The sequence below is a fragment of the Rhinolophus sinicus genome, linkage group LG07 (assembly GCF_036562045.2).
Source record: "Rhinolophus sinicus isolate RSC01 linkage group LG07, ASM3656204v1, whole genome shotgun sequence".
In the NCBI taxonomy this organism is placed as follows: Eukaryota; Metazoa; Chordata; class Mammalia; order Chiroptera; family Rhinolophidae; genus Rhinolophus; species Rhinolophus sinicus.
Window position 1 is genome coordinate 39,477,161 of NC_133757.1, and position 25,250 is coordinate 39,502,410.

The 25,250-nt window shown below is 40.8% G+C and overlaps 1 protein-coding gene across 1 annotated transcript in view; it reads right to left on the reverse strand.

Annotated features, from left to right (window-relative positions):
• The window catches only part of FAM13C (family with sequence similarity 13 member C), a 109,506-nt gene that overhangs the window by 8,410 nt on the left and 75,846 nt on the right, over positions 1–25,250 (reverse strand). The window contains exons 7-10 of the mRNA XM_074339443.1: positions 12,695–12,905; positions 11,443–11,581; positions 6,615–6,696; positions 4,968–5,179 (exon numbers count right to left, since the gene is read on the reverse strand). Coding sequence (XP_074195544.1) covers positions 4,968–5,179; positions 6,615–6,696; positions 11,443–11,581; positions 12,695–12,905 — 644 coding nt within the window. The remainder of the gene's footprint in view (positions 1–4,967; positions 5,180–6,614; positions 6,697–11,442; positions 11,582–12,694; positions 12,906–25,250) is intronic.

Consider the following 25,250-nt stretch of genomic DNA (forward strand, 5'->3'; position numbering starts at 1 on the left):
AGCAAGGAGGTTACAGTTTCAAAGTTACTTCCATATAAAATTCATAATGTCATGGTCCACTAACACATTCTATTACCCCTCTACTGTCTGTCTGACCTGTCCCTAAGCACGATTTTCAACAGATATAACTGTGCATAAATTTAAATAGCTTCCTATTTACCTATGAATCATCCATCTATCTATCCACCTACCTACCTCTCCCATCCAAAGTAACCAAACCCCTCTGCTTGCTTTGGCTTTCCTCCCTGTTGTGTATCCCGTGTTTATTTACTACATACCTACTACACACAACCATCCTTTCACTCTAGTCCAATGGTTCTCACTCAGCAGGTGGGAGGAGGAGAATGGTAGAAATACCACATAGTATAATTGCTCAGGTATCTTTTATCAACGTACACAGGTATGATTAACTGTGCTATGTGGCTCTGCCTTCCAGACCCCCTTGAATCTTCAGGGAAAAGAAAATGTCTCAAGCATGCATATTTGTAAACCTTTTTATTTATCCTTATGCTACCCGACCCCCATCCCAGATGAGAACCATCCTGGCCCATATTGATATCCCTTTTCTCTGAATTTCTCTATTTCATTATTGTCCTTAACTGTTGTCTGTGTTATAGTCTTGTCTCCCCAAACAAATTAGAATGAGGAAAAGGGTATCACTTATCTCTTTAAATTCTCACCGTATCCAACACCACCCCTTCCCTAGGAGCAGTCTATCAACCCAGGTTTATATGCCAAAGTACTCTAATTTTTCGGGATCTTCAGGTAATCCCACAGGCTATAACCGAAGGCTCTCTTATTTTTAGTAGAAAGAAAGCCCACCTCTCCCTGTAAAAGCCTTTTTAAGTATTGCTTAAGTAACCCCAGCAGCCTTTTAGTTTCTAGCCCAATCATTCCTTAAACATTTTTCTTAGTCATGACACATCTTTACACACACACACACACACACACACACACACACACACACACACAACCCCTTCATGTGTTCCATTGGATTTGAATAGGTGATAAAGAACAAAATCTAAGTTCAGCAAATGTTGAAATAATGTTTTTTATGTTTAGTCTCTCACTGGGACTTACATTCCATAGAAAGCACTTCAAAAAATGATGCGTATTACTATTATTGGCATCTCTCTGGTGCACTTAGATTTTTGTGATTTTATTATTCTACGTTCTCCCGATTCTAGAAAAGCTAAACTTAGTCCTAAAAGATAAAAAGAAAAGACTGACCAAAAAAGCAAGTCTGATGAATGACATCATAGAAAAGTATCTTTCACAGACACTAGGTGAAAATCAGGGTACATGTACAATGTATGTACGTACTTGTCTTTCATCCTCACGATTGCACGATTTTACCACCAAAGAAGAGACATGAGGGTTCAATGCCAGGAAGTAGAAGCCAAGACACAGTCCAAACTCTAATTCCCTAAGTGTTCATCCGCCTGAAAAGGGGTCAGTGGTGAAGCTGTGTGCTAGGAGCTGCCTCCTACTCACTGGCCTATGGAGAGAAGCTGTAGGAGGCCTGTAAAGTCAATGTTCATGAAGGAAACTGAGGCAAGACATAGGTAGGCTCTGCTGGGTGGAGACCCCAAATCTAAGGGGCAGAAATACGTGAGACTGCTATTCCTCAGCCACTTTCTGCCAAGAGTCAGACAATTTTCTCCTCTGGGTTCAATGACTGTTTCTGAAACGTATCCTCCCTCCCTATTCTGCATATGTGTGGCTGTCTATGGTACGGTAGATGTATCTAACTTTTTATTAAACAAGGACCACATGGAGTCACCTGAAACAGCCAGAGAGAGATATTCAGAGCATGAATGGGTATTCAGGTTTTAACGATAAATACAAGGCAACAAAACCCCAAAGGTAATTATCCTTACTTCCTGCTCGTCTGTTTTTTTATGGCCTCCGAAAGAGTGACCCTTAGAGGAGACTGAGCAAGAGAGGACTGTGCACAAAACATAATTTAATATGATTTGCTGATAGCTTGGCACATGTGCCATAAAAAACTCCTGGCCCTCTATTCAGTAGGTTATTCGAATCATCGAGGTCTGGAATAGTAGCCCCCAAACAGCTGGCTTTCAGAGATAGAACTGCTGCTGAGGGGCCAGCGCAAGTGTATTCCTTTCTGTCACCGGGTCAACACTACACACTTTTTAAAATGGAAAATTCTGTAATCTCTGAACCTTAGATTCTTAATACGCAGAAAGAATGAGGATCGCTTTTAATTGCTTATCATACGTAAATGTGCCTGGCAAAGTCACGTGTACTAACCATTACTTAAGCTATCAAACTAGTTGACTTGAGATTACTATCAATGCTGTATATTACTAAATAAAAGAATATCATGATGCTATTAAAGAATACAGTTTAAAAATAGTAAAAAAAAAAATGAGAAACTCTCTGCGTCTTGATATGAAAAGCTATCCAGAGGACATAAAGTGAAAAAAGAATATAAAATTGTATAGACTGCTATCTTTTGTTGAAAGGGAGCACATTAAGAGTGTACTCGTATATTGATATTTCTGATATATGCTTTACATAGAAACTCCAAAAGGATAAAGAGGTTAATAACAATAGTTACCTGCTTGGGGTGGGAGACCTCAGAGCTTTTGCTGACGGGTGGGATGGGGAAGAAACTTATTACTGTGTAGCCTTTTATATTTTCCTTGTTGAACTATGTGAGAAAGTATTGCCTATTCAACAAATTAATTTAAAACAAAACAAAACGGGTAAGTAGACAGAAAAAGTTTGTGGGATCTCCTTTTGGTGCCCTTTACCTTTAAAAGCCTTCCCTCTCCCCAATGCACAGCAACCCACCAGTCAGTTATTAAACTTTTATTTGATGTTAAAAAATAAAATGAATTATCCTTTTTAAAAATCTGCTTCCCTCCTTGAAGATGCTGCACTGGTAAAGGGACAGGAGAAGCAACTGCCTTTGCTCATCTATTTGGTAATGGGTTCTGTGCACCGGATCCCACCTATGGTTCTCTGAAAGGGCAATAAAATGGGTCTACGTGCCAGCACCAATTCAAGATTTTCCAAAGAAAAAAGGACATAAATAGGCACTGATATCAAACCCCTGGGATGATCCATTAATTCCCAGTGCTCAGTGGATTCCCTGAGACCCAGAAGTGATTACCCTATTCCTCAAAGATCTTAAAATTAACATGTCTAAATCGGACCTCTTGAGTTTTCACTCCCACCCCCAATCTGCCTCTCCTCTAGTTTTCCCCCTCTCAGTAACGGACCCCTGACTATCCTTTCCTTCACTCCCTCCCACCCAGGGATTCAGCATGCCCTTTTGATTCTATCCAAAGTATACTTTGAATAGGTCTATTTCTTTCCATCTTCAAGGCTACCATGCTAGTCCAAGCCACCCATTTTATCCTCTCTTTCCTCCTATGATTTACTCTCCACACAGCCATCAGAAAGATCTTTACAATGTAAGTCACACCATGTCACTTTCCTGCTTACAGCCATGCAACAACTTCCCAATGCTTTCTGCAGCCTACAAGGTCCTGTGTGATGGGCCTGGATCTATCTTTCTGACTTCACGTCATGCCGTCCTAGGCTCCAGCCCTCAGATCTGAGAAGTCCAAGTACACACAAGTCTCTTCCTTCCAGGCCTTTTATACGTGCAGTTCCATATGTCTAGAACGCTCTTTGCTACTCTCTTGGCCTGCGGATTCTTCCTCATTAAATGTCATCTTATTGGCCTTCCTAATCACACTATATAAAGTAGAAGCCATATTTATTAGTTTCTATGACATCTGTTTAATTTGCCCGGTACTTATCAGTCTCTAATAATTTTATTTGAGTTGTTTGCTGTATCCCAGCTCCCAGAAGAACATGAGCTCCGTGAGAGCAATGACTTCTGTATCTTGTTTATTTGTAATATCCAGCATGAATCACAGTTGTAATATATAGCAGGCACTCAAATCTTTTGCAAAGAATGATCATCCACCAGTCACCAGGCATCTCCCTTTATTGTCACCATTAGATAAGTAAAGTACTATCTGTATTTTACAGATGAGGAAGTTGAATCTCAGAGAATTAGTTCACTTGCCAAGTGTGCATGGTTAGGAAGTGCTGAATCCTGCTCTAAGTCCCAACTCATCCCCACCTGCCCGAGTCAATTGAGTAGAACATAGAATTAGGACTTCGGTATTAACCAAGCTGCTTTTATAGATGTGGGCAAGGTGACCATAAAATACAGGGAAGACCCTTAGCGGTACTGAAGGGTGGAAAACCACAGATGCGCTTGAATATGGAGACATATAGACACAGAGATTATCCACTTATCCACTGGCTATCACAAAAGTCGAGAATCTAGAAGGTTCCTTGATGTAAGTGAAATAATGTATCACAGATATGAAAGATGAGAAGGGATTCACCAGGTAAATGCTAACAGCTCTCATGTTCTTCTTTGGAATATGTAACAAATCATTTCTTTGAGCTCCAGGCTCATCTATCCAAATGCCTAACTGACAACTCTATCTGGGTGTCAAAACGAACATGTCTAAAGCTAAAATCATTAGACTTCTTACCTAACACTCCTCAAGAAACTCCACCTCTGTTTACCACTTTCCTTACTATTTATACCTCATTCCTGCTTTACTTTTTAATGAAACATAGCAAGATGGGATTGTAATCCTCGTCTTGGGTTCATTTGCTAATTTGTCAGGGGAAACGGGGAGAAAGGGATATGATATACTGTCGTGTCTGCCTTTTGCATCCCATCAACAGGCAGCACTATAACCTCCTGTCAGCACATCCTGGAATCAGGTAACAACACCCACAGATCATGGACAATAGCCCACTAGGAACTCCTCTGACTGAAATTTCAGAGCCAGCCTCCTAAAGATGTTTATGTGGTGCCAAAGTGTTCTGATAAATTGGTCAAAACAATGACCTCGCTGGCCCTGTGTGGAATGTTGGGGCACCGTGGAGATGTGGTAAGATACCTTAGAATCTTCCTGAGAGGGAAGCTGCTCTCTCTTCTCCTTCAAGCATGTCAGTACAGCATCCGGAGTCTCCTCTCCAGAGGAGCTCGGCTCAGGGCCCACAGCTTCCGGCTTCCCATTCTCTCTGGGGACCATGGTTTGCTCACAGGACAGGTTTCCCGGTGGGCCTTTGGGAGCACTTCCTCGTTCCTCCGATAGCTTCAGCTTTAGTTCTAAGACAAATGCCATGAGTTACCATGAGCAAGGAAAACTCACTGGCCCTAATAAGAGCAGAGAGTCTTTCAGGAACTCCCTCCCCTGATGCCAAGTCAATGGAAATAAACAGTGCTGATGATGGCTTTCCATGGGTCAAGGGCAGCCTTAATAACGAGGGCCAACAGCATAAGCTCCCAATCAGATGTGAAACTAGAGGGATTTCATGGAGGCTGGGATCTCGTGGACATGGAGGATCATGTGTGGAAGTAACTCAGTGGTTTAAACTTTAGAGTAGGAATTCTGGAAGAAGACCAGTGGTACCTGGACCCAAAGTTTTACCTGTTACCTACCATCACACCTGAAATCCTACATTCAAAGATTCATTTCCTTGGGTTTTGAAAGTTTTGCAGTCATTAAGAACCCCTGTAGAAATGCAAGTCCTTCTGGAAGGCATTATACATTCAGACTCAGGAAATACAGGAGAGATGGAAAAGGGGAGATGCAACTGCCAGTCCCAACTTGACGGATTTCACAATTCTGTCTAACACAAGCTTTTAAAATCCAGCAATCACCATTATTGCAATGTGGCTTTATATAAACCTATGTAATTTAAAAAGCCACCTGGGACTTATCAGGAAACGACATTTCAGAATATGTTAGGGGACTGGTCATTTCAGTGAGGTTATTTATCTTGATTTCTCAATTACATCACTCATTTTGTTTGACGTTTGGTTTTGGTGAGACATGGTGTTTAAACACTGCCTATTTTATAAACCTGCTACATCATTACAGTTTAATACCACTGAATTAATATCCTCTTCCAGTTTTTTAATCACCATTGTTCTAGAAATCTGGGGACATTCCCATGTTTGTAAGTATTGAAATGAGTGTGGAGAGAGGAGGAAAATAAATTGTTATTGGTAAATAATCATAGTCCTTTAAAATGGATGTTAGAGTTAATTAACACTCACACCACCACCTCCAGAGAGATAGAGAAAGAAGAACACTGGATTCGGAGGTAAGAGAACCGAGTATTACACCTAGCTCATCACTTCCCAGCTACGCAAAGTGTCCCCCTCTCTGGACATTATGTCCTCATCTGTGCAATGATTGTGGCGTGAAGGGCTTCTCAGACATCTTCTGTTTCTAACATCCAAGAATCCAATAACGTGGGGGAGTTAACACTCCACATGTTGAAATGTTCCTGGCCCTGAGGTAAATCAGTCCACTTGGGAGTCTGGACTTCCTCAGTCTCTTTATAAAAGGATTTATTAAATGGAGCCAAACAATGAAGGGGGCCCAGGACCCTTTATTTCAAGACAGGGCCTCCAGTCTAGGGGGAGACAAGGCGAAAGAGGGCATAGGTGGGAAAGAATCAGAAACACCCTGGAACACATTATCATTATTTTAGCTGCTTCTTTTCTCAGAAAAGAGACCCTTGGCTGGCTTTACCTTTGAGCTGTTTACGACCTTTAGCCAAATCATTCATCCATTTCAGGACTTCAGGATTAGAAGTCTTGTCACCATGTGAAGGCTACAGAAGGAGAGGAAAATGGGGGTAGACCGGAGGGATGGAAGGGAAGGGAGGGAGGGAAAGAAAGAGAGACAAAGAAAAACAAAATGTTTAAACAGCTGAGGCACACAAAGATAGTTCAGGAACAAAACATAAAAAGCTGGGAGAAAAACTGAGGCATAAAAACTCTAGCTGATGGATCTGCTTCTGAAATACAAAGCAGTCTTGACATCCTCCACACTTTCATACTTGTCATAGACATTGTTTCTAAACATGCCTGGTCACCCACCACGTTTCAGAGTCCTAACCATGTCAATACCCCTTATAGTCTCACCCTCAGTCACTTCGTGGGCCACCGCACCCCACACCTCATTGCCAGGCTTTTCTTTGCGTGGCTACAGATGATGGCACTAATACTTGCCTGTGCTCACATGCGTGGCTTATGATCACCTGCCTGGGGAACAACCTGGAAACTTAAGCTCCTGTCAGTCATATCCTCCAAACTGAAGCTAGGCGACCCCAGGATTTCTAAAACCCAACAATAGTCTGAGAAGTCAGTAAGTTAGGGGGATACCCAGACTTCCAATCCTCTCCCTGTTTACACACGCAATATCCTACTGTACGGATGTTAACATGAAACTTAATTATATGTGTGTGACCTCGAGCAAATCATTTAGTCTTTCTGTGCCTCCGTTTCATCTATCAAATAAGGATTATAATAGCATCTTCCTCAGAGGGTTGCTGTAAGGGATAAATGGGTTGATATATGCAAAACACTGAAAATAGGTCTAGGCATATGCTAAACACCATAGATGTGTTAGCTAGAATTACAAATATTATTGTTGTTATTACTGGCAGTGATGATACGTAATAGTGTTTCTACCAGACCTTCAAAGGATCACTGAATAGATCTTTGCCAACAAACGTGTAAATGTAGACATGTCCTACCAAGTAGCTAATCTCACTGAGATAGCTGTTGTGGCAATAACAATAGATTTTTACATTTTAGCAGATTTGTTAATACAAATCATTCACCTTGATTTCTGCCTTTCCTCTCCCAGCATAAAAGCGAATTTTCTACAGAAAAGAGAAACTAGGAGAGAAGGATAGCCAGACATACTTAGCCTCTACCTGCATAGATCACTAAGAAATTTTCTTTAAAAACTTGAGGCCACCCCCGTACCTTAAATGCAGGTTCAAGAAGATCAGCGGTTACTTTGAATTGAGGTTATACAAGGGACTATACAGTAATGCTTAAGATGACACAATCATAAACATCATACTAACAGCCAGAAATGTGTGCACTGTTAGGGACCAGGTCTAAGGGGTCTGCCATGTTTCTTGAAGGATCCACTAAATCCATGTAGCATCAGCAAGGTATTGGTGAGAGAGAGGCACAGGGAGAGGTCAAAGGGAAAAACAGGGCTTGTTTGACAGGATCATCAAATATACATGGGATTAGATACATTAATTGTGAATCATAAGACATGGTTCTGTCACTTCTAGCGTGATGTAAAAACCATACACTTTAAAATCAGAATGGAAAAGACGATGGAAGGAAAATGACAGTGATGTTTTTCCTAGAGGAGCTCAGAGAGGATGCTAGGACAGCCCTGTTTTCAGGACCATCGACAGTGACACAAGTGAGCACACCTCCACCATATGTAGCTTAGCCTGCTCCTATCCATGGTGTGCTAGAATGATACATTACGCTCCTTCCTTCATATACAGTCGAGTACTTTGGCTTTGGGTAACAATCTGGTTGTACGGACAGTCCATGTTTTACATTTGGCTCCTCTACATTCTCACAGAATTCTCCACTCTGGTCTGAAAATACATCAAATTCTCTGGAACGTCTTTTTCACTGCATGTGCTCCACATAGCTAAGGCCATCTTTTGACACACGGTTAAAAACAATAACAAAAGTCTAAGACCCTAAGCAATGACCTTTCACTACTATGAACTGGACTTGGAAATTTAAGGCTGAATTTTCTGACAAAATATTTTAAAGACTGAAATTTTCTGAAATGATATTTTTTTTTAATTTCCTTACTCCTAGGGGAGTGCTCAAGAGAGGTTAAATCAAGCTCACAAGGATGGCAGCTTTCACATCACATGGAAAGTTGTCCTACACAAGCTGTGGATCTTCAAGCCTTCTAACTTCTGAACTGAATAATTCCAGTTTCATAGACCCCCAAGGGCTATACACCCAGAAACTGCACAGTGTAGGTTTTGTTCAATGCAATTAAGATGGGGCTCCCCAGTCATATAACTGAGGATAACACGGGACCAGATTTTTGGTCTGCCAAAACGGTTCAAAAGACACTTCAGAAAGATTCCTGGATTAGGAATGCAAACACCTGAGCTGTTATCTTGGCCAGATCAATTCTTTGCTGTGTGATCCTGTGCCTTCCATGGCCAAACAAGAAATAAGACTGGCTGACCCCTTCTAATCTAAGATTCTCGAATTCCGCTGGAAGTGGACGTCTGGCCAAAACAGCCTTTTTCAGATCCACGAGTTTAATGATAGTTAAATGTAAAATCAATTGAAGGGAATAAACGTGGTTTGGGATAGGAACGTGAAATGGTTACATTCAACAGAGAGGGAAAGATGTATGTTGTACCAGAGCATCACACTAGCAGAGAGGCCTGGCAGGAGCTCAAATTTAGAAATTAGCAGTAGGTGCTATGAATTCCACAGTCAGGCTGCCAGAAAGGGAAGCCTTACACACAGCAACAAATTAAAACCCACTGACCTGTCAAATCTTTAAGGGCAGCCTGGCACCCTGACAGGAAGGGTGAGGAGGAGCCCTGTTTCCTGAGACATGGAAGGTTCTGATTACTCCAAAAACTCCCACACACTGAGGCAGTGATGACCATGAAGCCTTTTTTACCTACTGATCCTGGATCAATCCATTTGCATGTATGAGTGTTTAAGTGTGTGGGCATCTGTCTGCTCTGGCTGTAAAGTTTCTCTTGACAAGGGAAAAAGGTACCAGGAGAAATTCTCTTCCAAAAGAGGCAGATGATGAGTGGCCATTAGAGCTAAGAAAAGTAAGGTCTATGGCTGCAGGCAGAAAAGTCCAATGGAGAATTAATGTACATGTGTATAATTTCCCTTCATTTTCTGACAAGGCAGAAGCTGCCATGAGATAGCCTGTTCAAATAGCACTCAAAAAGATTCAAAGGTTAATATCTAGGAACCCTTACTTTGTTTGTACCAACACTCCCTCATTTAATACTCACACATTTCAGAAGTCACTACTAATATTAACTCCACTTTACAGATGGGTAAACTGAGAATCAGAAAGGTAACATGACAAGTCCAAAGTTATAAAATTCCTAAGTGGTTGTGCTGGATTCAAATCCATATCAATCCGATTCAAGAACTGCTAGGTGAGAATTATTAACAGGCCTTTGGAATGGAACCCGTACTTGTTACTCTGCCAGTTTGAAATGTGAGGGCATCACAGGTCTAGCAACACTCCAGCAGCAGACAGGGAAATTCAGCTTCTCTCAGGGTACCTGGAGCTTTCAAAATGTAGACACTTATGAATTTTATTTCTGCTCCTCCATTGCAAAACCTACTCATCTTTAATCTACCACCCAAGCTTGAGCTGATACAACATAACTACCTTAGGCAAGTTATAAGTTTTCCCTGGGCCTCAGTTTCCTTACCTGCTTTCCCAATGTGTAGAGTACCCTCCTGCTCTGTAAAGAGAAGAATCTTCAACACCCTAACTTAGGCTGTCCTGAACGTCAATCTGATTTATCCTTCCATTTCGCAGTGCTAAAAACTGCTCCTGAAAGCCCTGCTTTTAGTGAATTTGAAGCCACTGTGGGAAACACACACCAGGAGGAACAGGAGAGAGGTATATTACCCACTCTCACCTCCTGCCTCAGAACTTTCCCACACTCACCCAGCGACTTGCCCATTACCCCTGTACCAAGTGCTTAGTGAGCCTTTAAATATTTCAATATGTATGAGACATTATTCCCTGTTCTCTTTTATTCTAATAACAAATTGTTCTGGGCCCTCTGCCAAAGACCCAATATCTTTGTGCAATTCTACATGAATATGATTTTTCTCCTTGCCATGGTCACCATTAAAGGAAATACATAAAACTAGCATTGGCTATCAAGACACGTACCTCTGACTCTATTGTTTCTTAGGTAAGAAGAAAAAGGTTCACTACTGCACACTTCAACACCAGCGTGAAGCCAGTGTCTCTCTGACAGGAAAGGATGAGTCAGGGTTTGTTCTTATGAGTGGCATGAGCAGAGGTCACTTGAGAGGTCTCATCCATCAACCAGGGAGTACTTTCATGTCAAAGAAAACTCCCTCTCCTCATTTTGTTCTGTAGTTAGAGATTCTGCCCTTTGGGTGCTTATTAGGTTGTTATAAAAATGCAAATGGGAAAGGGTTAAAGAAAAAATAAGACCATAATTCAAAAGGTTTACAAATTTCAGTCCTCAGAACACTAGGGATGCTAAGGTTCCTTGGGGAAAAAAGGGGGTGGGGCGAAGATCAATAATCAAATCAATTTGGAAATAAGAGTTGTAATTAATTACTAGGAAATATCAACGGACAGCATGTGAAAACAAGACAGACCCAGGACGGGAACTCAATTGATGATAGGTCCTGGGTTGGCCAATGGGAGCACAGCTATCCCCTGGTACAGAGGGGCACCCAGAAAGGAAGGACAGAAAAGTCCACACACCTCTTGACACAATCCACACTCTTATTTAAAACCCCACTGTCTTTACCCGGTATTTCTTTTCTTGTTCAAATTTTTCTTCAAATTTCCGAATTTTCCGTTTGAGGCTCTGGATGTGCTTGGTGAGCTGAGCAATTGTCTGTGGCTCCTTACCATCCCCACAGCTGCACCGTGAAGAACTTCGGGGCCTGCAATGGTTACAGGGCGGGAAAGAATCATCAAAAACCATGGTCTTCCAGTAAACACTGCTCCCTGGATTACCAGAGAAGTCCAGGGGACGGTTCATTATTTGATGAATCTATGATGGTAGCATCTGCTCATTAATGGAGACCCCTGATCACAGAGCTCCATTATGGGCAAATGCGATCAGGGACTTTAGTGTACAAATGTCAGAATATTAGTCCAGGAAATGCATTTCCGAAAGCTTGGAGACCAGTTTAAGACTAAAAAGAGACAGCCTTGTTGTAGCATTATCCTCAATAGATTGCACACCTACCAACGTTTTCAAGGAAGATTTAGATGAGTAATTAATTTGCCTTGACATAACAGAGCCTTTGCAAATCTGATGAAAGGAATGGGCCTCCTCTCCAGAAAACGCATTTACCCTCTCACATGACACACACTTTTCAATAGCAATAATATGCTAACTCCCGTAAGTCTATCCATATAGAGTCCATGGACCCAGGTTTGAACAAGTTCATGGGTAGCAGCAGGAGCTATTAAGGAGAAACTAGAAATTTCCTGCATGTATTTAAGCCAAGGGTATCTCATTTTAGCTACGCATCACAATTACTTGTAGAATTTACAAAAAAGAAAAAAGAAAAGAACATACAGTTCTGCACTTTTTCTTTGTGGGGTCAGCTATTGTAAGCTGACGCCTTTCTAGAATCTAAGAAACTGAGGTAGACGACTACGAGTTGCCACAATCCATCCACTAGGGACAACTTGTTAGACATGGGAAGAATATTGAGCTCATCAAGAACAATATTCCCAATATTTGCACATACATATGCTTACTTAGGACTCTGGTCATTTCACCAAAAAGGTTCAAACATTCAAGCCCTGGGGTAAGCTTGTATCTCATGACCATTTCCTGCTGAGATAATAAGGCCCGAAACAGCATTCCCAACCAGAAAGTACACTGAGTTTTGCCATTTATTGTTCGGGTCTTGGCAGCTGCATTTAGTAGGCATGTCTGCAGTCTTTCAGACACACACTTCATTGTAGTTTGTAAATGCAGTATTAAAAAAAAAACCACACAACTATGAAATGAAGATAACAGCAAAACAAGGTTTTCTTACATCATAAACTGCTGAGTGCTGGGTGGAGAAGGGGCTGATTCAGGGTCTAAGTTGAATCTCTGGCTTTGGCTGAAGATGGAGCATCGTGGTGACAGCAGTGGGTTGTCACCATCAGTGATGTGATAGAAGAGCCTGCTGGTCCCGACAGATTGGAGGTCTTCTGGTGCGCTGTCTGCGCCATTCTGCCCGTCACTGTGGACTGGCGCAGGGTCTGAAGAAACAAGACAAATCATCAAGACAGAAGTGACAGAGGGCTTGAAGCTGTCATGTTCCTAAATAAAGATCATCAGCATTCATTATAATGTCTTGCCTCTTTGTCATTTCTTCCTTCTGGGGATGTGAAAGGCTTTCAAAATACTCTCATATTTGTTCTCACAGAATCTGGATTAAAAAAAAAAAAATACAAAGCCACCAACAAAAATAAAATGGAAACAGATTATTTCAATATGAGTTATAGGGTCAGCGTAGCCCAAAACTGCAAACATTTTATTTCATATTATTTGCATAGGTTGGAGAGTATATTACAAAATATTAAGTGGGAAAAAAAGGAAACAATAAAATGGAGCTGGAGCAAAGATAGCTTGTGAGAAAGAAAAAACAGAATTGCCAGTGAAGGGAGAGAGAGGCGAAAATGAAGGAGGAAGATAAGAATCCCTAGACAGAAAATTATTCAGCAGTCATTAAAAATGATGTAGAATTTTTCTTATCAATATGGAACGATGTGCAGAATATGCTAAACGAAAACAACAGATTTTAAAACAAAACAGCAATGATTCCACTTTGTATAAAAAAGCAAAGATTTATATGAACAAATAAATACACTAAAAGATCAAAGAAGCTACAAAGCATGGTAAAATTAGGAATGATTCTGTTTCTTCTCCAGAATTTTATGAAGCATTTTATTTTGGACAAAAACGAAAAACAAGAGCATAACCTGCTCCAAACGCTCTGCCCAGCCTAGGGAGCTCTGTGCCTAAATTCTCACTGTGGTCATTCATTCCCCTTTTAAACGAGCTCATTAGCTTCCCACCCCGGGGTCAGTCCAGAAGTGGGTACCCTCTGCTACAGAGGTGAGGGCAGGAACGTGAGGAACATTAGGACACAGAGTCAGGGTGGCCAGGATAAGAGTCTCTCCACAGGGCGCTCTGTACAGAGTTATTCAAGAAGCAGCCAAAACAAACTTCTCCTCAATTCTGCCCAGCAAACAAGTCAGGACAACCCAAGGTTTTCTCTTACTCCTGCTACCCCAAAGAGAGGAAAACAAAGATTTTCTGGGTGAGTAAGCAGAATCTGAAAATACTGACAATCCACTTTTCCAAAATAAACATCCAGCACAATTTGGTACCAGATGAATCTTAAGTAGGTTTGGAAATGGCTCACGTTCTCTAGAACTTGAAATGCAAGTTGCTTTGTATAACATCAAAAGTCTGATTAGGTCCTTGTGTGTGTTCAATTGACTTCTTCCCTGTTCAGTTATAGATTGGGAGGGTGGATAACACCTTCTGTTGTATCTCTAAAGCTCACTGACACCATTCCTGGCTGGTCAGAAATGAACAGGAGGAGGGCTGGGGAAGAGTTGGAGCTCAGTGAACGCCAGGGCCCAGGCCCACAGGCAAGGGGTGCTGCTGCAACTGAGACAACTCACAAGGCAACACCCTTGCTAAGAATAATTTACCCAGAAAACACTGCAGTTTTGCAGGAGCCCTCAGGAGTAACAGGAATAAGGGTGACTAACCAATAAATCACAGCATACACTAAAAGTCACCTTTAAAACCCACCAGGAGACATACAGGTTCCTTACCAAATCCTTTTCTTAGACCATTAGGCTTAAACCATCTAAAAAGAAATGCATGTTATTCATTACCTGTTTCTGGGCAGTACCTTTTGTTGACAATAATAAGGAAGAAAAGAATCTCTAGCAAGCACCTGGGACTGGCATATTTTTCTTGAAATGAGAAAGGTCTGAGGCTTTCAACGCTTCAGCTCGACTGTGGCCCCGAGGTGTAAACCAACATGAGTCTCTTGGTGTTGTTTTATTAGGCCCAAATGGAGGCACTTTGGGTTCCCAGCCATATGACTGAGATGGAGGCGAGAAAAGAGTTCAGCTTCTGAAAGCCAGAGTCCTGAGGTGTAACTTCACAGAATCACACATCATTAGGAATAGCTCTTTTTGAACTGCACTGCAATGAGAACTGTAAACCTGCGCTTACATGGCATCTGCTTCCGCAGGGCACTCACATAATTTACTAGCGCTGCCTAATTAACCGATCCCCCTTTCCCCCAACTCACCACTGAAGGAAGCAGTGAGCCAGAAAGATCCCAAAGCGACCGGCTGCAAACCAACAGAGTCAAACACTCGTAATTTGGTAGCGCCTCAGTTCTTTTTTTTTATTTTATTTTATTTTTTATTAGTTTCAGGTACACAAGACAAAGTAATACTTAGACGTTTATCATTTATATCCCTCACACTGTGTGAACCCCCCTCCCCCCATCCACTATCCCTCTGACATCGCACAGAGCCATTACATTTCCACTGTCTCTGTTCCTAATGCTGTACTCCACTTCTTGTAAGTATATACATACATATATACATACATACATATATATATATATATATATATATATATATATATATATATATATATATATAAAATTGTAGTTGACATTCATTATTGTTCAGCTTCAGGTGTACAGTGCAGTGATCAGGCATCTACATCATCCCTGAGGTCGTCTCCCTAATGAGACAAGTGTCCATCGGATACCCTACAAAATCTTTACCACATTATTGATTACATTCCCCAAATTAATTTTCAAAACCCTGTGGCCATCTTGTGGTTACTGACAGTTTTCTAATCCCCTCGCCTTCCCCCTTATCCCCACGCCCCCGCCCATCTAGCAACCCTCAGTTTTTCCTCTATGTCTCCAAAACTGTTTCTGATTAGTTCATTCACTTATTCTTTTCTTTAGATTCCACATATAAGTGAGATCCGCAGTGTAGTGGTTATCATGCTTGCCTCACGTGCCTCAGTTCTTTGTCCAAACTCACCATTTGAGCTGAGAAGGGCTTAATTAAATCAGCGGGTACATGTGTATGTGTATGTGTGTGCCTCTGTATAGACAGAATTCTTGCATCCCTTGTTCAGAAGAGGCCAGCATAGATTCAGAGCCAGCCATTGCTGCTGCCATCCTGGAAACAGAGCCCAGGCCACCACTTACAGACCCTGCTCCCCACCAGGGAGAAGCTTATGGCAGTATTAAACTTGGGTGACTTCTGAGGGTTCCCTGGCGACACATTACTTCTTCCAAAGGAAGGAAGAGCTTGCCAGGGCCCAATCTGTGATGCAGTATGGTTTTAAGGAAGGGGACTGGGAGCCAGGGGTCCTGACGTGCCTGTATTCTCTTGTGGGGCTCCAGTGGGTTCACCGACCTCTCTCAATGTCCTTGTTTGGCCCGTCTTACAGGGCTGTGATAGAAAAGTAAAAGACCTGCTGGTACATTGTGCCTTGTACATTTAAAGAGTGGTTAAAAACATAGATTTCATTTAAGTGTTCTTACCACAACAAAGAAATATTTTTTCCTTTTTTTCCCCTCCTTCTTTGTATTTTCTAAAATTTCTGGGACAAACACGTCTTTGCTTTATAGAAAGGAAAAAACAATAAAAGTTCCATACAAAAACTCCTTTTAAAAGAAAATAAGCCTTCCTGAGGAAAGAAGTGAGAAACAACCTCAGGTGTGGCATAACAGAGAGCAAAGATGGTGAGTTTGAATCTCTCAGGTCTACCACTTGTTAAGAGAGCCTTCAGAAATGATGAACCTCTTTAAACCTCAGTTTTTACAGCAGTAAAATGGAAAGAATAATGGTACCCACTTCATAAGACTGAGAATGAAATGAAATAAAACTGTTATCTCTACAAATTTTTTACCACATCCATATATACCTTTTCCCCTATACATTTGTATGTATATTAAAGAAGTACATCATATATATATATATGTATATATATATAGTTATATATTTTAGATACATAGATAAATTTCAACCTACATCTTTTTTTAATTTCAGCTTCATCCTAGGCCATGATGGCTAAGAAATCATGAGTTTAACGTGCAAGATATATATATATATGTACATATATATACATATATATATTCCTAATACACGTTAAAATAAATTATTATTAAGACTAACACTCTTCAAACTTGCATTCTTTGTATAGCATATGTATTTGGGAAACATTGAGATAAAGCATAGAAACAACTAAAAAAAAGTAATCATAAAAACCATCATTTTAATAATTAAAATCAAAATAAGAAAGCTGAATATTATCTTCTCTTATTGAACAACAATGAACAACAGCTAGATTAGAAGTCCTATAGGGTTAATATTTGAAATGAGAACCAACATGCCCCTCTGTGTATTGTCCCATCCAGTTCTTAATTACAAAGAAAAAATAATCATATCTAATATTAACAGAGTGACTCACTATGTCCTCACACTTGTCCTAAGAGTTTTTGCATGTACTTAATCTTCATAACAACCACATGATGCTGGTCATTATATGATCTCCATTTTCAATTTGATAGGGAAGGTGGTATGACTGTATTAACTCCCTTTAGGGAGGGTCTAAACAGTGCTCACGGTGGAAGACTCCACATCTCTGACCCTGGGAGCCGCAGAGGGTTTCTGGCAGCCCACGCACTGAGCAGCAGGAAACATAGAGAAGAGAAATAATCATCATTTAGTGTGTGAAGGCCAAGAGACTACTTCTGATCTGGCTACAACCCCAGGCAGAAGCAGATGCTGTATTGCAGCTGTTAAATGAGTCAGTCAGATTTAAAAATATCTCTTTCTGATGTGAATTTTCAAGTTTTTCAAAATTTAAGTAAATCTCTATCTGCAACCACTTGAGATGGACTGCTGAGATCTAACTAAGTAATCAGTTAGCCATAGTCTTGTGGATTTGTTAATTTGCACTCTAGGGTTTGCTCATCGTGGTGGGCTCACAGGTCGCATTCAAGGTACATTCCGAAATGCCACACATCAGCCTTTGTTGGTTTTAAAAGTGAAATGAGCCAAAAGCATGTTTGTGATTCTAATGAGGCTCAAGCATTTGAGTTCTCAGCCAGCCTCACACAGAGAGCCACCAAAACAAAAATAAGGAACAACCCCAAAACATCTGATGGATACATGGAGGTTCAGTTTGGGGTATGTAGAATTTGAGCTCCTGAAGGCATTCAGCGGTTAGCTATGGGGTCACAAGAGAGAAAGAACACAGGTAAGCCTGAAGTCATCTCAATAACTAAGCCTGGGGAATTAGATGGGCTTGCTTGCTCAGAGACCACAGAGACAGGAGAAGTGCTATCTCCAAGGTTAGGATGGACAGAGTAGAATGAGGGTAAATGAAGAGGGATTCCAGGTTGAGCTAGTTACTGAGTGGGGGGAGGCTGGCTCTTCCAGCAGGCTTCTGGGTTCCAGCTTCTGTGGATGGCCCCCAGAAACATCAGGGAGCAAAGAGGGGTGGGAAATTTATCACTGTGAAAGCAGGGCTGGGCTTGATGACAGGCACCCTGCTGATCCCAAGAGGCAGTTTGATCATGTATAAAAGCATGGGCTTTAGGCTCAGAAATATGTAGATCAAAATCCCAGTTTTATCATAAGTGTGACCTGGGACACATGATTCAGTCTTTTTCAATCTGCTTTCCCACCTGTACAATAAGATTTCATTCATTCAACAAACGTGTATTGACTATCTACTGCATGTTTCAGGTGAGAATAACAATAGTATCTACCTTGTAAATTGTTGGGAGGAACTTAAGAGGGGAGCTGGCTGTGGGAGGGAAAGACAAGTTCAGTTCTGGATCCTTTAAGAGGCACTTTTGGTTATCCAGGTGGAGGTGCCAAGTAGGCCCTGGATATGTATACAGATGGAGCTCAGGAGACAGAGTCTAACTGGGTTCAACGTCAGCAGCATGCACTTCCCCAACCCCCACTTCTGGATTGGGTGTGTGTGTGGTGGGGCTGGTAACAGTGAGCCTTCTTTTTGTTTTGAGGGAGCCGATAGATGCAATGGCTATCTATCGCATCAATAGATTAGGGCACTGGGTTAGCTGAGCAATGAGAAATCCCGAAATACTGCCTGAAAACCAGAAAACTAGTAGGTTGGTGTAAAAGTAATTGCAGTTTTTGCAATTATTTTTAACCTTTTAAACCGCAATTACTTTTTCACCAACCTAATACATGGATCAAGAAGCTTCACCTCAGATCTAAACTTATTCCTTGTTTCTGCATTTTTTATTACAATCTTCTAATTAAATTTTCATCAGTAAATACAGATCCAGGTTATAGGTTTTTGAGTAGTTCTGAAGGTAAATTCAACCCCATCACTCCTGTTTCCTAGAGAATTATAGAAGGATAATTTTGGAATTTATTTTTTCTTGAGTCACTGTTATTATAGTATGCCTAACATATACAACACTTTTTACCGAGTAAACATAACATTTAAATTGCAGAAATATACAAATCCTCAGGGTATGTTGTAACTGATTATTTTAAAAACCCAGTAATAACTTACATACACTTTCATAAAAGACTTTTAAAGTTCTTTTTAGTACTTTCATTGTTTCAATGATAAGGAATACATAACCTCCAAAGACCTGAACACAGGAAAATTCCATTGTTATTTGCATAGCATATTACTTACAATATCATTTTGGGAAGTGAACTCACCCAAGTTTTCAGTATTATAACAATATTCAATAAATTTAAGCATCTAGGTGAAATTCAATAAATATCTTAAATATGCCTTAATTTCACACTATCACTAGCTTAGCAGAGGAAAGTCCCAGAGGAAAAAAGGAGGCAGTCAAGACCACTAGGTACAATGGGGACAGGAAGCCACAATGGCAGGTAGTGGGTAAGGAAGAGAGGCAGCCAGAAAGCTGTAGGGGGAAGAAAAAGAAGAAAAACAGACATCTTGGGGGAGGCGGAGGGGGAGAAGAAAGGAGGGTCAAGGTAACAAAGGTTGAGCCTGTTCTGAGGGAACATGCAGTGGAAGTGAACTTCTAGCCCGCGGAAGACTGAGGTCTTCACACATTAGTGACTTCTACCCTAAATCAGAACCGTGCTGTGGGCTATGGTAACATAACATTCTGAGCGCAGGTGTGCGATCTCCAGATCTCTGTTATACTAGGAGAAGGAAGAAATCCATTCTTTGTATTGTTTTGTAGTAAAACATTTGAGGCAGGGAGGGATAAGTCATATTTTTAAAGGCAGTTTTTATATAGCACTGAACCAAATGCCCAATTTGGGGAGGAAAGAAGGCGTAATCTAGACAAATCTACCAAGTGATTAGATGAATCTTTTCACTTCCTTCTGATTACTCACGACTTATTCCTTTGCCTCTCTGCACAGCGTAAAAAGAACAGTCGGGAAATAACCAAGGAAAGTGGCCAGTGAACAGTGTCTGATCTCCGAAAACATCTTTTTCCCTCCCTGTGACACAAAAGTGGAGCAAAATGCTCAGATTACAGAGCTCTGCCTGAGCTGTGGACCAGGGACAGAGTGAGCATCATCCATGGCAGTGTCCAACATTTAGAAGTGCCACCCTGGTATACACAGAGAAAGCTGGGTGTCGTGATGTTGATCATTTTTCAGCCTAAATGACTCCCCAGATCTTCTAGTCAATTCCTGCACCATTGATCATCTCAGTAGTACAGCTGATATACATCTGCTATTAAGATGACAAAAGCCATTTTGCAAAAGAGGGTTTTCAATTTATGAGCAGATGTGCTTTGCAAAGCAGAAGAAAATTTGAATATACAAAGCAAACAGGAAGACTACTGAATTAAATTCCAATCTTCAGTGGGGGCTGTATTTTTCCTAGGCTTCCACATTAATTACAAAAAAATTAATCAAAGGCATTGGATCCCCAGAGCCACACAGACAGAGCTACAGAAAAGCATAAATCTCAGGGAACTGGACGAGACAGAGAGGTTGTCGACCATGGACTTGGGGGAGGGGGGACATCTGGAGCAGTGTCAGACACCAAGTATCATGGCATGCCATCGGGTCACTTCTACACTATACTCTTCATAAGCATGGAAAAACGAATAACCAGAAACAAAGGTTTAAAATGACTACAATATATGGGAAACTACATGCAGGGGAAGATGGGCATATGAGAACTCTGTACTATCTGCTCAATTTTCTATAAACCTAAAACTGTTCTTAAAAATAAAATCTTTTCATTAAAAAAAAAAATACACGACTATAAGGCTACTCGTTAAAAGCCTAGGCTCTTGAGTCAGAGCCACGGGCTTGGTCTGAGATGCCACAAGCTCACTCTCACGCCCTTGGCCAGGAGAGGCTCGCAAACTCAGAATCCTCATTTGTAAATAGGCGTAGTGAGGAAAATGGGATAATCCATGTTACCACAGTCCTTGGCCTGCCTTAACAACTGAATTTCAAAAGTTTTTAAAATAATCATCTGGAAGTTTCAGCTGTAGGACTGATTTTCTCCTTCCTACAAGGCAGTTATAGAAACGGCCTCAGAGAATTACATTGCCATCTATGAATTTTGAAGTCATTTTAAAAAATGCTTTCTTTGGAGAACAAGGGGTGAATGTGAAGCCCCCTCTTTCAGAGATTATGAAGATGGTTATAAAAGCATCAGAGGAAAATTATTAACAGTAAAGATCTTTGCCAGCCAAGTTATGTCAGTTTTAGCACAAGATAGATTTTATGGTAACAAATATAGTCTCAACTGTAATAGGATGTAATTACTCAGCCATCATCTCTATAGATTATTGCTGTTATAAATATGCTTTGCTTAAGGAAATTAGTACAATGTCAACCATGCAAGATCCTAGACAGGACTTAGGCAATGAACAATATTAATGTCATACCCACAACTTGAAAGTAGTTAGAAATTATGATAGAGCAGATATTTAAAAACATATATAAGCAGTTAACTGGAGGAAAGGTAACATAGGCTCTAAATATGGCAAAAATGCCCAGCTTTTTAAATGTTAGCTGACATTTATTGAGCATTTACCATGGGGGATATGCTAAGAGCCTCATATGCAGTTACTTATATCATTCTCACAACAGTCCTAAGTAGATAATATTCTTTTCCCCATTTTAAAGAAAAGAAGACTGAGGAATAGAGAGATCAAATAACCTGTTCAAGATCACCCAACAGGTGCATCAAATTCTGCAAGTAACTATGCTTCTGAACAAGGCAGAGTCAATGAATATAATTTACTTGGGCTTTTAAGAAGTCTATGGTATGGTTTTCATATCAAAAATTGTTTAAACAACAAAATCAAGTGATGATTGGGTTAAATGTTTTGCAGTGGATACGAAATGCACTTAGCAATATGCAGCCAAGAAGAGGGTTGAATTAGCATCTTTATGATGGACATGTCAGTATTAATCCTTGCAAATGGATCCTGGATTAATTTTATTTTACATTTCAGAAATGACGAGAATGAGGGAGTTGAGTCATGAGTCCGACTTTGCAGATGATGTTGATATTTTTCAAAGATAAACGCTAAGCAACCACAGAAAAAGCTCACAAACCATGAGGAGCCTCAATATGGCAGATAACCTTCATTGTGGGCCAATAGACTGTGCAACGGGGGAAAACTAATTCATATACTCTTAAGTAATAAGCACTAAATTATTAGTTTGATAGAGAATGGAATTTTTAAAGCTCTTATGGAATACACTGATATGATTTTAAAAAGGTCAAGAAAATAGTGTGCATCTCCAGGAAAAGTTTGGAAAACAATCCAATAAGCATAATTGTTTTGAATTATTTTAAAAAACACCCTCACGCCCATATCTTTTTAGGTATTAATTCCATATTTTTTATGTATTAATTCATTTTTATAGAGATCATTGTAGTTTCACAAGTAGTTGTAAGAAACAATAAACACAGCACTACTTGTACACGGCCCAATTGCCCCCAATGGTATCATTTTGCAAAAGTATAATACTTGTGCCCATATTTACAAGTAAGAGTCTACTAGTATTTGACTCCACCTGGAATCCACTATTCAGGTCAGGTAAACGCACATCCAGAAAGGCATGGGGGCCTAGAGATGGTTTAGATCAGAAGAGCTGACATGACTCTGGGAACAGAGGGGCTGTTAAACAATTACAAACCTAGCTTTCTTCAGTCTGACAAAACAAAGTCAAGGATGGCTAAAGAAACAATGACTTTCAAAACACCTTCATTATATAGAGGGTAGAAAGACTGACTATGGGCTTAATTTCAAATCCTAATATATTGGAACTATGGGAACTTAACACTTAGGCTGGATGGCAAATAGAACAGTATAAAAAGCCCTTAAACTGTGGATTCTGACTCGGGAACCCTCCAGCAGCTCCGCTTTCCTCCCAACCCCCATGCCTCAGTAGCTGTGGGAACTTTGGCAAGTTATATTAACTTTTCAAGTTTATTTCCTCAGCTTTCATCTGGGGATCATAATGGCACATGCTTCATAGGACTGTTGAAGATAAAATAAGAAAATCTATGTAACAATGCCTACCACAAATGAAGAGGTCATCGTTGACTAATGCTGATGTTATTCATTTAAAAGATTGGAAAAGAGGATTTCCAAACTATTGACATTTTGGACCAGATAATCCTTTGCTGGGGCAGTGGAGCGGGGGCAGTCTTGTGCACTGTAGGATGCTCAGCAGCATCCCTGGCCTCTACTGACTTGATGTCAGTAGCACTCACCCTCCAGTTATAACACCAAAGATATCTCCAGATATTTCCAAATATCCCCAAGGGGGCAAAAAAAAAAAAAAAAAAAGAGAGAGAAAAGAAAAGAAAAAATCAACCACTGCTTTAAAGGAACCAACTTAGGACAAAAAAAAATGAAGTACTACTTTCCACAGTGGTAGCCATTTTTTAGCTAAAGCAACCAGTGGTGCATACTGTAAATATAAAAAAATTCAAGAAAGATTTAGAAATAACACACACACATACACACAGACCCATAATGAATAAAGTTCCTAAAAGATAGTTGGAATTCTGTGCACTTCCAAGGTTGAAGTAATCGAGACCCCTCTTAATGACTTTCAAAGACTGTCTGGGTCTCCTGCCAGATATAATGAAACCTTAAGTTATGTGGATCATCAGCCCCACCTAGTGGAATAACTGAGATGCTCCCCGGCTCCAGAAATCCAATTATAGACTGCACCTGCAGCAAGAACACGTTTCTCAGCACCCCTGGAGGAACACTATGTTCTAGAAAGTGTTCCTGAATCTCCCTGCACCTAAGAATCACCAGGGGAGCTTTCCAAGCATGGAGATTTTCAGGTCTCATTTTTGTATTTTAATTTTGCATTTTAGGGTGGGAAGCCCATGTATATGTAAGCTTATTAAGCACTTCCAAGTGATTGGGAATGTCTAGTCAATTGGACAGTGTCTTAAAATGCGAGAGAGAAAGTCCTCTTTGACTCTGTTCCACCTCAATTTCAACTTTAAGAAGAGACCTACAGACCATAGAGAATTCTTTCAGGGAATAATTATTGACTGTAAATAGATGTACTACATTAGTGCTCTCTAATAATCAACATTAACAACAAGGCTCTTGCCCAAATAAAAAGTTCCATTTGAAAATCAAGAAATTAGAATAGAAGAATTAATTAGGTACTTCTGTGGAATTATTATTTCTAGTAATAAGTCTTCAGTTGTCTCCAGTGACAGCTTTTGCTACAAGCTCCATGCCATCAATCACCCATGGTCAGACAGAACAGGGGTGTGGGGACAGAGCCAGGAGTGCAGTTTCCAGGCTCTTGGCCTCACATGGAAAGGTGCTCACTCGGGTAGTAGATGGCCATCAACTGTGATTGGATGGCCTTCAGCTGTGGCTAGTTGGCCGTCAGTTATAACCAGTGAGCCATTGGCCACTAGTATAACTGCTGTGGCTACGCTAGCAGAAAATGGGGGCTAGCAAGAAGATGGTGGCTGAGCTAGCAAACACGGATTGCAGCTAGCAAGTGGGGTTGGTTGGTTGGCAGAAAAGTGGGCGGCAGGTTGCAGATCGTGTGGCTCCTGCTTCCTGTGTCTCCAACCCAGCCGCCAGCGAGAATATAGTGGTATGCCTCCCCTATCTATGGCCCCGTGGGTGTTCCTTTTTGGTCTCACCATGTCCTGCGTTCTTATGTGGGGAGCAGGACCAGAGACCCCACATGACATCCCACGTAAAAAGGGGTTACTATGCTTAGTCATGTGAAATGTCAGGAAGTCCCCATGCAAATGACAGGCAGTTGAAACAACAATCCTCATTCCATTTTCCATCCGACAGCACCAGAATGGACGCTTACTAATGCCACAGAGGAAACATTCGCTACAGCGGGAAGAGGCTGTTGATTCAGTGAGAGGAATTTTGAGCCTAAGTATTGTGTGAGTTTCTATGTCACATTATGCAGTTTACCACCGACAGGTAGGGTGACTAGGTGTCCTGGATTGTCTGGGACTGGGGATGTCCCAGCATCTGGGACTTTTAGTGCTAAAAAGTGGGACAGTCCTGGGCAAAC